The 15,172-nt window shown below is 42.4% G+C and overlaps 2 protein-coding genes across 3 annotated transcripts in view; both read right to left on the bottom strand.

The window, feature by feature from the left end:
- Positions 1 to 6: 6 nt before the first annotated feature.
- On the bottom strand, positions 7 to 10,347 carry reep2 (receptor accessory protein 2). The gene is made up of 8 exons (XM_020622587.1): positions 10,074 to 10,347; positions 8,028 to 8,100; positions 5,118 to 5,194; positions 4,722 to 4,842; positions 4,470 to 4,583; positions 2,469 to 2,649; positions 1,397 to 1,563; positions 7 to 793 (listed from the first exon to the last, which is right to left on the bottom strand). Exons 1-8 carry the CDS (start codon positions 10,103 to 10,105, stop codon positions 722 to 724), a joined length of 837 nt encoding a protein of 278 aa, XP_020478243.1. The 5' UTR covers positions 10,106 to 10,347; the 3' UTR covers positions 7 to 721.
- A 1,303-nt stretch (positions 10,348 to 11,650) lies between these two features.
- The window catches only part of kdm3b (lysine (K)-specific demethylase 3B), a 19,081-nt gene continuing 15,559 nt past the window's right edge, over positions 11,651 to 15,172 (bottom strand). For both annotated transcript variants that reach the window (XM_020622528.1, XM_020622529.1), the window contains 4 exons: positions 13,681 to 13,820; positions 13,304 to 13,480; positions 13,052 to 13,186; positions 11,651 to 12,353 (listed from right to left, as the gene is read on the bottom strand). In XM_020622528.1, the coding sequence (XP_020478184.1) occupies positions 12,273 to 12,353; positions 13,052 to 13,186; positions 13,304 to 13,480; positions 13,681 to 13,820 (533 nt within the window). In that variant the 3' untranslated portion in view covers positions 11,651 to 12,272. The remainder of the gene's footprint in view (positions 12,354 to 13,051; positions 13,187 to 13,303; positions 13,481 to 13,680; positions 13,821 to 15,172) is intronic.

Raw genomic sequence — 15,172 nt, 5'->3', positions numbered from 1 at the left:
GCAGGAATGATGAGGGCTGAAACAGGAATAAGGATGTCTGTAACTACTGGTTGATGCAGGCTTAAAGCTGAGCTCACTGCCCTCTTACTTCCTGGTAAAAAAGGAGGGGGAGCTCAAGTAAAATGTACTTCAAGCCAACAGTTTGTGCTCCAAAGATGACACTGAGTCTTTCTACCATCATGGGAAAGGTCCAAATGAGTCCTGTGGCCTGCAAGAGCTGTATCATTTTACAAGTGGAACCATGAATTAACAGCCTAAAGACAGAGGAGGCCCAGATCTAGAGGAGGAGGACTGAATAATGTGAACTACTGGAAATACTTCAGCAAACAACAGCTGCTGATAACACAATGTCAGTCAGTCAGTAAGATCAGTGAGACTATAGCTGCACATGGCCATCAGCTACTGTGGGGACCTACTTATATGTCTACAGGTTAAAGGAAAAGGAGCTTTTATAATTAGATTACCAGCCACCTTCAGACTAAAATAAATGTCAGTCAGATAAAATATGCAGCAACTCAGTAAAAGGACCGTTTCCATCCTAAGGTGGCCTCATACAACTAAAGACTAAACCTGCACTTTGCTCTAAAAAGAACCCACCAGGAGTGACACAATTTTGGTGCTTGATATGTTGATATAGGTGTGTTTGTGGAGACCAAACAGAGGAAGAGCCTGCAGGCTGTTGGTGGAGCGAGTGTAGGCAGGTGGATGAGGACAGCAGGCCTCAGGGTGGCGTCTCTGCAGTATTAGATGTGGTCTTTTTCTTTGTTGGCTTCTTCGCTGCCTTTGTTTGAGTCTTGGAGAGGAAGGAGAAAGTAAAGAGTAACTAACACAGTTGATTAAAGAGCTGAAGGAAACAAAGAAGAGAGTGAACAGTTAAAAAGGAAGAGGACAGTATTAATGAGGCTTAGGTGACAAAAAGAGTGATATCTTTCTGGATGGATGGATCCTAATCCCATACTAGCAAGTTTTGACTATGTATGTATGAGCTGCCTCTGAGAAATGACCAAACAACTACTGTACTTTAAAATGGCACCATAAAAACATTTGATTTTCAGTGTACTTATGATGGACCTTATAATCCCAAAATGCAATGCACAAGGGAAACAGAAGAGCTTATCACAGCGGCAAACTATTTGTTTTTAACAGTGCAGGAAAACCTGACAAAACTAAATAATGATTAAATGTTGGGAAAACATTGAAACTGTCACGGTTTGACAAGTATTCAATGTATTGTCTACTTTCTTGTTAAAATAAAAGCATGTAGGTACTGTATGATGGCTGTTTTGTAAATTAATTAACTGCAAAAACAGTATATGATGACAGTTATCATATAGTATATAATGACTTATCAGTAGGACACAACTGGCATTTGTGTATGAGTGCCCACTGGCCGTACCTCCGTCTTAACAGCAGCTGGTTTCTTGGTTGCCTTAACGCTGGTACCACGTTTAGGGGCTCTGTCACCCACGTCGTCATGAGAGTGTTCGGTCCTTGTGTCCGATTGGTCAGAGCTGTGTTGAGATGATGCGTCGTCAGCAAGAGATGTGGCCGCCGAAGAGCGAGCTGCAGGATTGGACAAAAAAAAATGCATTAATTAATAAATACTTGGTGGGGCGGCTCAATGAGGATTCAGACTGAAAGCGGGTGTAAAATCATAGAAAGCTGAGAGACCAGAGACTGAGCCAACAGCGGCCAAACTCAACTCCGCTACAAGACTCTTTCAGTTGGAGCTGCAGTCCAATCCATATTTTAACCAATCAACAGCAGGGGATCCAAACCTCAGTAGTGTTGTAAAAAGACCCAAGATACATGAGATGACTGAAGGGACAGAGATGAATTAAAAACATTTACAAAATGATGCTTGATTTTCAGACTTCTCTAGAATCACATTTTCTTATGAAATACTGAGAATTTTATCCAACAGAGTTAATAAAAATAATGTGATCACTCTGAACTGGGCAAGTCACCCATAGGTTAGTACATAAGACAGTGGGCCACTCTGATCACTTGACCTTTTCCTAACCAATGTATTGTTGCAATGTCTTCAAATAATGATCATGTTTTAGACTTTTGCTTGTATTACTTTGTTTTTACAGTGAAGCCCTTTGTCACTGTGTTTTGAAAGGTCCTATACAAATAAATTACTATTAAGTTGACATTTCTGTGTTTTAACAGTGCTGCCTAAAACGTGCCATTAGTGGAGCAAGACAAAGTTATCCTGGGGACCTCTGGTGGCAGATTCAATCCTCTTTTCACTGCTCTGCTCACTCTCTCCTGCTCTTCCCTGTCATCCTGCTTTATGTGACCACATGACTAGCCCCAGTCTTGGTCTGATAAATGTTCAACAAGTCCTCCGAGAGACACTCCAGCCAACCAACTAGACAAACAGTGTGTACGCAGATTTGAATGACTCCACGTTTCTCCACGTGAAGCTGAGGCAGTGTGGGATGTGCGTTGTGTGACCTTACTCTGCCGTGCAGCAGTGCTCTTGGCCCGGGGCAGCGTGCTGGCTCCTGAGCTCAGCTCATCCATGGGGTCCCGTCTCATGCGGACATCTGAAGTGTGCAGAGCCAGCTCATCCTCTGCATTGATGAGAGTCAGGTCCTGCATGCTGAAACTCCGCAGCTTCTCTGACAGGACGCCCTGGCCCTGGGCAACAGAGAAGCAAACACAGAATGCATGTAGGAACCCATTAATTCACTTCACTACACGTTAGCTATCTGCCAGTTCTCATGTCTGTGAAAAACCAAGTGACTGAGTTTACAGTATAATACAAGGCTGACAAGATGAGGCAGAAATTGTCTTATATTGAGTACCAAATGTTCCACAGGTAAAAGTTCTGTTAATTATTTCCTCTGACAATATCCTGACATCAGTCATTTCCACCACTGGAATGGACATGAAACTGTCCTGGTTGATGTACAGTCACTACAGAAAGTGTTCAGACCCTTTCAAGTTTTCCATATTTTATGTTTCAGACTCATCTTCAAATGGATTCATTTAACTTTTTGCTCATCAATCTACACACAATACTCCACAATGGTAAAGTGAAAACAGGTTTTTGGACAGTTTTGTCAATTCATTAAAACTAAAAGTCTGAAATATCCCTTTACATAGTAAGTATTCAGACCCTTTGCAACTGAGCTGTTGAGATGCTTCTACAGCTTGAATAGAGTCCACCTGTGCCTAGTTTAATGCATTGGATACAAGTATCAGACTGAAAATGAGGCCATGAGGTCAAGAGAAATGCCTTCAGACCTGCGAGACAGGATTGGGTCAAGACTCAGATCTGGAGAAGGATACAAGAACATTTCTGCAGCATTTAAAGTACCGAACACTATGTAGCCTCTGTCATTCTCAAACAGAAAAGATTTGGAACCACCACCAGTTTACATAGATGTGGTCATCCAGCCAAACAGAGTAGTCAGAGATGAAGGGCTTTGGTCAGACAGGTAACCAAGAACCCAAGGGTCTCTATGAATGAGACCCAGACTTCCTTTCTGGACATGGGAGAACCTTACAGAAGGACAACCATCAGCGCAGCACTCCACCAATCAGGCCTCGATGACAGAGCGGCCAGAGAGAAGCCATTCCTCACTAAAAGGCACGTAACAGCTCACTGGGAATTTGCCAAAGGCACCTGAAGGACTCTCAGACCATGAGAAGCAAAATCCTGTGGTCCGATGAAACAAAGGCCGATTTGGTCACAATTCTCAACAGCACGTGTGGAGAAAACAGGCACTGAGCATCACCTCAGTAACACCTTCTCTAAAGTCAAACACGGCAGTGGCCGCATCATGCTGTGGGGATGTTTTTCTACATCTGGGGCTAAGAGACTAGTCAGGATAGAGGGAAGGATGGGTGCAGAAAACTATAGAGCAACTCTGAATGAAAACCTTCTCCAGAGGGCTCAGGATCTCAGGCTGGTGCAAAGGTTTACATTTCAACAAGACAATGACAAAAAGCAGAGCGCCAAGAAAACAAATGAGAAATACTGTAGATTGGTCTCTATGAAGAGAAACACTCAGGGGCTGTAATGGTGATATCACATCTAGATTGGGGAGGCTGATGAATCTTTTAAAAAATATCTTTAACTTCACTCCTTTTATACAAGTTCTTCACTGAATGGTCGAAGCATTTGTGCGATTCACAGAAGATGCACGGTGAGCTGCACAGTGACACGGGTGCCAACCAACTACCACATTGACTCCTGTGTACACAGTATTAAGCAGGTGGTCATAATGTTATGGCTGATCGGTCTAAGTGTCATTTTGTGTTTAGCGGTACTTAGACTTTCCCAGTGATACTGTATATCATCAGTGTATCAACTATATCTCAACTGGATTCACACACACAATCTCTAGATATCTGGATCTAAGACAATAAGTCTGAACAGGGCTGAAGTCTAAATATTACAGCAGTCAAGCTATAAAATGACAATGGCATTAACTTGTCAACACACAGCTCACCTTGGTGGCTGCAGTGACAGCAGCATTAGCAGCCAGGTTGAGACCCCTCTTTCCAAACCTCATCATGGTCTCATAACTCCTGTCTTTGGCCTGGGCTATGTACTCATCTATCTCCTGTAGCACAGGGGGGAAAGGCAACAATATAAGAAATCAGGACAAAGCACAATGGGAAAATCAGAGAACAAGAAAAATCTGAATATTTCAGTGTGGAGGTTCACACCAGGTTAGCTTTGTAAGTGACTTAAAAGGTACCTTCTCTTTGTTGGACAGGGTTGGGTGGACAAACTTGCGGTAGAGGACACTGGAGCCCTTCGTGTATGGGGACAGGAGCCAGATCACAAAGGCGATCTTTAGCTCAAAGTAAAATGGAAACCTGGGTAATCAAACAGATTCACAGCATCAGCAGAGAGGAAGAGAACACAGAAAGCTTTGAGGTGGAGACGCCCGAGCTGACAATGACAGAAGACACTGATTTGACACACAAAAAGGCTAAATAATTGTCTGATCCGCACGTTATGATGTTAGAGTGAGGCTACAAGATTTCAGTGTACTAAAATATCACGAGCAGTAGAGACAAACATGAGCGCATCTTTTGATATTACATAAGCCGTTTATGAGGGTCATGATTGTGAGCAGCCACAGACTCACCACGACAGGAGCAGGTCTGTGACCGTCTCTGCTGTAGTGAACAAAGCAAACACTATCCAGTACATCATCCACTTCACCTGGAGACATGCACACACACACACACACACACACACACACACACACACAGGGAGAGAGAGAGAGAGAACATAACCAAAATAGCACATAAAACCCCTCAGCACCCAGTGCATACGTGCCGAGACACGCGGAGCTAAACAGACGTTATGCACACACACACACACACACACACACACAGAGATGCCACATGTTTAAGTCCTCTCGCATCACATCAGTATGCATGGTTTCTCTCCAGAGACAAAGGAAATGCGGGCCATCATCACTCAGAGGAAAGTAGCTTTAGGACCAATACCAAGTACCACAAAGTTAGTGTAAATACAGAATCAAAAACACTGGTATGTCAAATGTCAGAAAGGCACTGGGTGGCAACGGTATGTTTTAAAGGTGAGCAGCCATATAAACACATGATGCTGAATCACTCCACTCATTAGAAACGAGCCAAGCAAGAGCAATGAAAACATCAGCTCTAAAAATGGCGTCCCCCCCATCACCTTCTGCATGAGCAGCGACAGAGAGAGGTGGTTACTATGGTAACCTGCCAGGAGGAGACTGTTCTCTAGTACAGCTCCATGTGCAAGGCCAGGGTGCTGCTTTCTCCTCCTCCTCCTCCTCCTGGACCGCCTCTCTCTCCTCCTCATCCTCATCCCTTGCAGTGATGAGGGAAGCAGGGAGGACCCCATTTAGTTCACAGACTGTCAGAACAAAGACAGAATGGGAATCGGCTGCTCTGTACACTGGTTTCCACCGGCAACACCGGTCATCCCCTCCTGGACTCAATACCATTTCATTTGTCATTCAGAGATATTCTCTAAGATTTTTTACAACACCCTTCAAATCCTGAATATGTTTCCCAGATTAGAGATGAGGCCTTAAAACTCAAGTATGGACTGTGCTGAGTGTTAAAACCTCAGCACCAATCTGCAGGCGCAATTGGGCATCATGACAACATCATGGAGCGTTCACTTGAACTATGAATCACTTTGGTATCAAGGAATGGGAGAGGTTTGTGCAGTTAACATGTTTTGGGTGTTAGTCGCAGACCAAGCAGCCACTAGTTCATCAGTTCCCAAACCTTTTTGGCTGATTTCCTCTTAAAGCAACAGTAGATCAGGAGTGCCCAATTCTGGTTTTCCAACTATCTCTGCCCTATCAGAAGCTGAAAGATACAACTTCACTGTGTCTTTCCTCAATCCACCTTCACCTAGGATGGTATCTTCTGATTAACTGAACACACCCAATCCAGGTAATCAGCAGTGGGTAATGCAGGGATAGATGGAAAACAAACAAGGCAGCAGATGGCATCACAATGCTATAAGAAAGTAGATGCTCTTCACTCAAGTGTTAAACCAACTCCAAACCACCCTGAATGTTCACTGAACTAGTCCTGCTGTTGGTTTGCATGTCAACCAGCAACAGTGACCACATCAGCTGTGTGTCAGGCTTGGGACTGGTCATCCTGTGCCCTGATTGCACCATATAGGCCTACAGCAGATCACTCAAGGTGAAACACCATCTGTTTACATCACAGTATCGCTCACTATATGTTAAATGTAAAGTCTGTTTCTGCTGATTGTTGTTGAGTTATTTATTTTAAAGAGCTGATGGCCTTAACCTTAAGCAATTAGGTCCAATATATTCATGGACTGGCCTCAGTCAAAACATAATAATTGTGGAAATCAAGTCTGATTCAGTAGTTATCTACTTGCAGTAAATGCTGATTAAATGTGTATCTGACACACTGAAATAACAGCTGGAGGTGATCTTGGCCCTACTAGATTTGATGAGAAATCTTATAATTGGTTTAGAAATTATCTGTCTGATAGATCACGAGCTGTTGTAGTAGATTAGGTCTAATTTTATGGCTATTTTTAAAGGAGTCCCACAATGATCAAATTTGGGCCTCAGTTTATTGACTATATTTATTAATGATCTAGGATACAAAGTAATTAGCAGTACTATGTATTTATACGCAGATGACACGGTAATTTATACAGTGGCCCCGCGCCACTGATCAGGCTTTTCAGTGTCTGCAATCTGATTCAACATCATCTTCTTGATCTTAAACTAACTATTCCTGTAAAACAAAGCATATGATTTTTAATAGAAATCAATGTCAAATCGATATTTTTAATTTAAATATAGCTACACTGAATGATATCATTTATATGCATGCCTCTGCCAAAACCTTGAAACCACTTGACTCAGTGTAACATGCTGCTAATAGATTTGTTACTGGAGATCCCTTCAGGACTCACCATTGTGAATTATATCAGAAAGTAGGTTGCCCATCTTTGACACTGAGAAGACGACATCATTATACATTATTTATCCATAAAACCCAACTGAGTTATAAATCATCAACGTACCATTCTGCAACCCTTTTTTGCTAATACAGAAGTAGGAAAGATTACTAAGCCCGCAAAGATAGAGCAGTTTGCAGGAAAAAAAAATGGCTGTGCTCATTCCTTTATCTCAATTTAAACTGCTTTTATATAGTATTTTACAGTTTAAATGTGAGTGTAACAGATGATTTGGATTTTATGTGACTCACGTGGTTATGTTTTACCGTTTCAAAGGTGTTAATTGTATGTCAGGGCACCACTGAGAATGAGAGCTTGGTCTCAACTGGTCTTTCCCTGAATAAATAAAGATGATGATGACACTGCATTTTTTTCCAGAAGGTACTTGATCCAAATCTGATCCATATTCTAACAGTGAGTGACTGTATTACCATAAAACATCTCACAGCATCGTGGAGCAAAATATCCCAAAGGTCATACAGAGCACAGATGGGACAAGAACGGTTGTGATTTAGTAACCAGAGGTGATACTCACATATTCCTTCACATTCTTTGTTTTGACAGCCTTGTATGAGGAATATGCTGGATAGAGAGTCCCAAAGGCAAGGCTGCAAAAAAACAGAAGAGCAGAGAAGCCTGGGTCAGAGGAGGGGGATTCAGCTTGAGAACAAGGTCTCTGGTTGTGACCAACATGTTGTTTGTTAAAAAGCAGGTTAGCCAGGTGAGCCACGAAGCTTATGCAAACACAAGTAGCATTCTGTATCAGTGGGCTTCTTCAAATTAAACAAATTACAAAACTGTTCTGATCTACGTAGTGATGACACAATGATTTGTCAAAACACACCAGCCTGATATTAATAGACTTAAAAAGACTGCATTGGAAAAAAACAACACAAGTCTGCCAGGGGTGGGTCAGGATCATGTGTTAGCCCTTGTGCAGAGTGGGACTCCGGGCACGCAGAGCTGGGGGTTTGATGTGCGTTTGGTCACATCCTGTGCCATTGAGGTGATTTTTTTGGTTGACGTGACAGGATGCTGAACACTAAGGGAGGGAACTGCAAGGAGAACAGTTCAGGAAGGCACCAGTTTGTCTAGATGCCTACAGTGTAAACCAGTGTTTGTGACTCCTAACACTTTTTTAAAGGAAGAATTTAAACTATAAGGTTTGTTCCCAGCTGCTGGTTGCCTGAGAGTATCTACTGGTTTTCTCAGCATTCCAGTACAGTAGGTCTTCTGTCCCAGTACGTATGTGTGATCTGCTCAGATCAGCGTGCAGTGCCTCTCAGCTCTGTACAGTAAGCTGAGGAGACTCATAGCAGGCATCTAGGCCAGTAAACTCCCTCAGCAGACGCCCTGTGCCTTTGTGTCCCCATCTCAGGTTCACTTCTGTAATGGCTGAGCTACGCTGCTTACTGAAACAGGACAGATGTTTTTCTGTTAATAAATAGTCTGATTAAAAAAATAAACACCAAAGGAAAAATGCATGTTTAAAGCACAGAATATAGATGAGGAATTACTGATCTCATCTTAGATGGGCTGCAGCCATTGTGATGCATACCCAGCCACACTGTCTGAGACTAACACACGACTACCTGAGATGCAGCAAAGATAATCCAGGCAACCAGAATATTTGTAGGGTTGAAACAACAGTGACGTTTCTACACCTGGGCCTTTCCAAAACCACCATAGTCATGTTTCAGGATTTCACTACCAAGCTCTGGTTAAATCCACATGAAACTGGCACAGACCAGCAGTCAGGCAACACAGTGCTCTGATAAGAGCTCAGAGCAGTCACCTAACATAAATCAACATTAATGCAGCACTGTAAACGTGTGCATAATGGACTGGGATGGTGACAGCTGCTTGCTTTAGTTGAGTCATCCACCCTGCTAGTATGTAGTGTGAACAGGGGAAGGAAGCAAAGGCCTGAGCTGCAGGAACTGCTTATATAATGGCCACATGTTATAGATCTGTAAAGTCATTCTAGCACGGTTAAAACATACATCGACATTTTTCTGGCCAGCTCAAGTCATGTAGGAGTGGACGGACCGACGCACATCCCTGACTGGGCTGCTGCCATCACAGTTTCCCAGCTCATGTTACCGTAAGGCGCAAAGATGCTCAGTGTCCACGGCAGCAGTGTCAGCCTGGCATGTGTTTTCCAAAGCCATGGCAGGCAGTTTAGAGTCTGTTTACTTGTCTGCAGCGAGGCTGGCATATTAAGCAGGTTTCGCTTGAATAACGTGGCCAGCCATCAGCTCCTTTCTCTCCCAAGCCATTATGTGTCAGGTGGTTACAGTTAGCCCAGATGATGTTAGCTACCACCGGTTAGCAAGCGCTCCGTGATCTGCATCATTGTAATAACTAGATTCAACGATTAGTACAGATCATTGCTTAACGCCGTGTCTAAATGACGGTTTGCCCACAGTATGTTTCGACATTGCTGAAATGTACCTATTCAGAGAAATAAAACGGATGACTCGAGCCTAGCTAGTTGTCGCGACGTCCAGCATCTGACAGCGGATGAATGGAGGAGCCGCTGATCTAACGCTTCAACAGATGCAGCTCAGCTCATACTCACACAACTATCCTCGAAATAATCCACGATACCATGTTACTGGGCCGCCGGCGGGAGCCTTCCGCTTGTAGGAAATGCAGTCGGTTAGCTAGCGGGCTAGGTGCCCCCCATTCCCCTGAAGGACGAGGCTTGTTGTGATGTGAACCGGGAGGCTGGTCGCCGCTCTGCCGTGCTGTCAGCTCCTAGGATGCGCTGCGGTCTGTGGCTGCTCCACCGCTACTGCTTGGAAACACTGGCTCTTTTAAAGGGCCAGCACGCCGCAAAACGTGTCAGATAAAAACAAGCTGATCCCTTCCAGTGCACTGACACAGGCAGTATAACCCAATGAAGTCAATTATTTAGTAGAGATAAGCAGAAAGAAGCCAGCGAGCCTATGGATAGTTTCGACGAGACATGCATGTGCTGTAAAATAATAGTTCAGATTCAAGCCTCCATGTCCCATTTCTGTGATCTACTTTTTAATTTAGAAGCAGTGGAGAGTTATTTATTTCACAGATGTTGCTCTTAACGTTAGTGACAAGTTAAACATTCAGCCATACCGCAGTCCGGTGTCAAACTCCTGTGGTGAGTTTACATTTCTATTATGATGCAAATCAGAGTGAAACTACTTTCTCACCAGAATGCTAAGAGCAAAGGCAACGGTTTAAGACTTGCACAACTTAATTTAAGATGAAAACACATTTACTGTATCAAAACATCCTATTTAAAAACCAGTGTTGTACATGTAATTAAACTAGTTTAACTACATTTTGGTTGCAGTTCAACTACATACAAGCTCACATTTCTTAGACCAAGGTGCACTTATATAATTTATTAACAAGAAATATATAATATCATCAAGAAAAACCCAGATTGTTTTGAGTAGGACTGTTTTTTGTCTCAAGTAAATAAACTCAGAGTGGCATTTTTTGCTGTTTTCTTTGTTTGTATCACATGCACACGTCAGTGTTGTCATTTTCTATAAAGTAGCCTGAACTTTTTCTAAGTAACTTTAGTTTACCAAGCCACATTTCTTTATAGCTTTGCTGTAGTTTAACTTCTTCCAGTGTGAAGTAATTGATAGTTTGCAGTTACATCTTCAGAGTAGTTTCCCCAACACTGATAAGACCTCAGATTTAGAGAAAAGAAATTAATTCTAGTGCTACGACCATTACTTGATTATTCAATTACCAGAAAACTGACAACTTTTGTTTATCACAAATAATTACAAATATTTGCTCTCAAATGTTAGGATTTGATGCAGCCCTGATTCAGATGATTTATAGATGTCTTGGTTGCATAAGCATCTGGAGACTGTGTGTAAAAATAAGCATTATGCAAAGTTGTTTTTGTAAACTTTATTGTGAAAAATCAAACAGACTGCTAAGATCAATATATGTATTGATACAATGTTAATAGCCAGTAGTTCTGTTCAGCTGCAACTGTGATTTTTGATCAATGTTGTTGAAGTCTTCAGATCATTCAGCCCATGGGACAAAGACGGGTGACCAAACCACGACTGGGGGGGGGGGGACAACTGCCCTGTTTGAAATCCTCCTTACCACTATCATGTGGTGTAGAAAAGAAATGACTTCTTAATCCAAGGGTGAAATGAAATTTTAATAAAAACTAAAAATACAAAACTTTGGTCTGCTTCCCTTCACTGGCTGCTTCGCAAATTCGTTCTAGCCACAGAGGGCAGAGCCTCTCACCTGTTTAAAAACTCCAATAAACAAACAAACAAAAAAAATCTACAAAAACAGGTTAACTACTCTCCTATTGAAGGAAAATAATATTGACGCGATCAAAACAGGAACGTTAGCCCAGCACTCACATTTTGTCAGTCGCTTGTATGGTAGCTGAACCTCTACTCCAAAGGCACGTCATGGGCCTTACTCTTACATCTTACATATACAATGAAAACAACAGAACAAACACTGACCTTAAATACAGAGTTAAAAAATTTGGAAAACAACTAGATAGGTTTGAGCATACTGTGTAACAGCGATAAAGGACTTTCTTCATCGAAGCACTGACTAGCCCATTCCCATCTAATCCCTCCTCAAAAAACAAAACAAAACAAAAAAAAAACACTTTTACTGCCTCACCCCTCTGTATAATCTGCAGCATGTACACGTGTATGTAGGTGTGTGATGTGTGCTGTGCGTGTGGTGGGAGTGATCTTCAGAGGTCGGTTGTTTTGGGACGGCGTTGAGTGAGGAACTAAGGGCGTGTTAGTTTAGGTTCATGGGCCTTCAGTGTCCCAACAGCGTCCTTCACTGCGTGATAGATGATGTTCTTCACCTGAGGGAAAGTGACAGGAGACTAAAGCTATTGAAACAATCTACTGCCTCAGTCAGGACAATGTGTACCGATGCTGAACAATAACAGACTGGGGTCTGAAAAATGTTCACTGCTAGTGCAAACAAAACACCCAAGATTCATGACAATAACAAAACAATTACTTTAAGGGATATTAACATGCTTGTAAGCAAAATTGTTTCTTTTTCCTCAATACAACAAAAAAAGAAAAACCTACTGTCTAAGCAAAACCATGTGTACAAGAACTTTTTCTGTAAAATAAAGTTGAATATTGGTAAAATAATAATAGAGGATAAGGCAGGTCATTTTCTATAGTAATAGTATTTTCGGCAATCTCCATACAGAGACTAAAATTGAGTGAATTGCTTCTACTCACGGTTAATATCTGTTAGTCCTGGTAGTACTGATATTTTATTTTGCTGTGTTCATTTTATAAATATTAATTTTATGAATTTGAATTCTGTCAGGTCGTGTTTTTTTATTTAATCACTCCAAGCAACTAATATGCCTGGTCTAAATCACTCTTCTTGTCCACCAGAGCAGCAGTTTATAAAGGAGTGACCACTCAGTTACATAAACTGCGGCCTACTGCTTAGAAATAACATTGAGCAGAGAGCTCTCTCTAGTTGAATTTATGAGAATGTGGCACTGAACCAAAGATGAGAGAACGGCACACCAACCTGTAGCTTGTCTTCATGGTTTGTATGAGTAGTGGACAGGTGTCTGAACTCCTGGGTCAACCTGAAACAGTGCCTCACATGCTCAGGAGAGACAAAGTCCTCGGCCACTTTGATGCAGCTGTACAGGTTGTGCACCTGGGAGGGGAACAGCAGAGAAGGAACAAATACGTTCGTAAAAGGAGATACAATATATATGAATCTTGAATCACTGAACATTCAGTTGTCAGTATCACAGTGCTCTCCCAGTCTGACCTGGTGTGGGGCCCCAGCAGGGATAAATACAGCATCTCCTAAGAACTGTACAATGGCCCAACCCTGGACGCCATATTCTTCATAGAGCCTGCGGCGGAGAACCTGGTCCAAGTACCAGCTCTGGTCATGAATGGGGTCGTGGTCTGGAGGGTTTTCTTGACCCTGCTCTTCACCCACCTGACACAGATATGAATAAACAATGGCATAATGTCTTCCTCCTGACATTGGGTCATAGGTGCTGCACCTTGTATTCAATACATTTTTACAGAGAATCTGACTATGCTCTGAGGTTAAACCAAGTCACAAGCACAGCCAATAACAGTGCAGATGGAGAAATTCAACGCTGCATTTGAGACAGACGTCGACTGGCTGCTGACCTTGCGGAGCAGTTCTCTGATCTTCTCGGCATCCTTGGCAGCATAAATGTGCCAGAGAGCCCCAGGTTTCTCTTCACCTTCATACACCCTGCGCTTTGTCATTTCATCCACATCGCCCTCCTCGATGGTGGTCATGACCTCTGGAGGACCAAACACAAACAATACCACACACATATACATGGCACCAAAGAGTCATTAGCAGTGTCTCTATTACAATGACATGATCTTACAGTGTTTAAGTGGCCCTGTATAACTGGCTATAAGCTGTGATTGATGCCATTTCAATGTTACTTAAACACCTTGTGTCCATTTTTATGACTGACTAAATGTGTCATGCCTTGATTCTGGGACAGTGACTGGGACTGTCAAGATACATCTGCATTTCCAACTTCTCATTCTTACAACTGAAAAACGTACATTCATTGTAGTGTTTGACAAAAATGGCACAGAGCTGTAGTTCTCAACTGGTGGCTCATTACCCTGAAATGGGTCGCAGGTCCATTCTAAGCGGACTGCAGGATCATGTGCTCTTCATTCTGAAGAGCACTTTTTCCCCAGAGTTGCTCTTAAAATACTTCCCAGCTGCATAATGTGACTGTCATGACAAAAACATCCCAAGTTGCAGTTTTGTGTGAAGTTTTCCCTCCCAAGGAAAAAATGAAAATTGATCTAGACTTTTTAGTACAGCCTTCAGTAAAACAAGAAAATGCCATGGCAGCACTAGTGTTTCTAGGGCATTAAAGCGCTGTAGATTACTTAAGCATTAATTTTGAGAAATCGATAAAATGGTTCAAATTTTCAGTGATGTTTGGGTTGTGACTATGGTTAAATGTGGATCCTGTAGCTGGACCAGTTGAGAATCACTGGGGCACAGAAAAAGACAAATTACAGGCTTTGCAATCACATTTACTGACACAACGAAACATTCACAGTTGATTGTACAGAGCAGCTATTGTAACACTACTCCCCAAAACTTCACTGACCACCCACTTTAGTACTGATTTATGAGTGATTCACACAGATGATAAGTGGAAGCAAACACATTCATGACTACAAAACTGGTACCAGAGGGTAAACATGCCTGTGTGTGTGTGTGTGTGTATATACTAGTGCAATCATTAGGATCTGGTCTATCACAAATGATCCCATTATAGCCATTTGTTCAGCCGCCTGCCTAAAATCCATGTGTTTCTTCTGATGTGTGTAAGGCTCGGTGTGTGAGGACAGCATGCCTACGGTCATACTATTGGGTGTGCGTCAGTGGCATTGTGATGAATGAGAAGAACTGTAGATGCCCTTACTTCGAACTTTTCTCCCACAGTGTAAGGGACCAGAGCACAGCTCAGCCAAAGCTATCCAGAACTAAAGATAGTGAGTTCTATCTAAACTCCATGTCAGTTCATTGAAATGACGATGCTACACTGACTGAAACCCAAACAGTACACATTTTGAACTTAATCCTGAAGTCGACTCAGAAACAGACAGGGTGGAG

The sequence above is a fragment of the Monopterus albus genome, unplaced genomic scaffold, assembly GCF_001952655.1.
Source record: "Monopterus albus unplaced genomic scaffold, M_albus_1.0 scaffold282.1, whole genome shotgun sequence".
NCBI classification, from domain to species: Eukaryota; Metazoa; Chordata; class Actinopteri; order Synbranchiformes; family Synbranchidae; genus Monopterus; species Monopterus albus.
Note: the sequence above shows the minus strand (reverse complement) of the source record. Positions and strands in the feature narration are given on the sequence as shown.

Coding starts and splice junctions, on each gene's coding strand:
- reep2 (XM_020622587.1), bottom strand. CDS start 10,105: ATGGTATCGTGGATTATTTCGAGGATAGTTGT. Junction 5,195..8,027: donor CAAAGAATGTGAAGGAATAT/GTGAGTATCACC, acceptor GCATGTCTCCAG/GTGAAGTGGATGATGTACTG. Junction 2,650..4,469: donor CTGTCACTGCAGCCACCAAG/GTGAGCTGTGTG, acceptor TCTGTTGCCCAG/GGCCAGGGCGTCCTGTCAGA.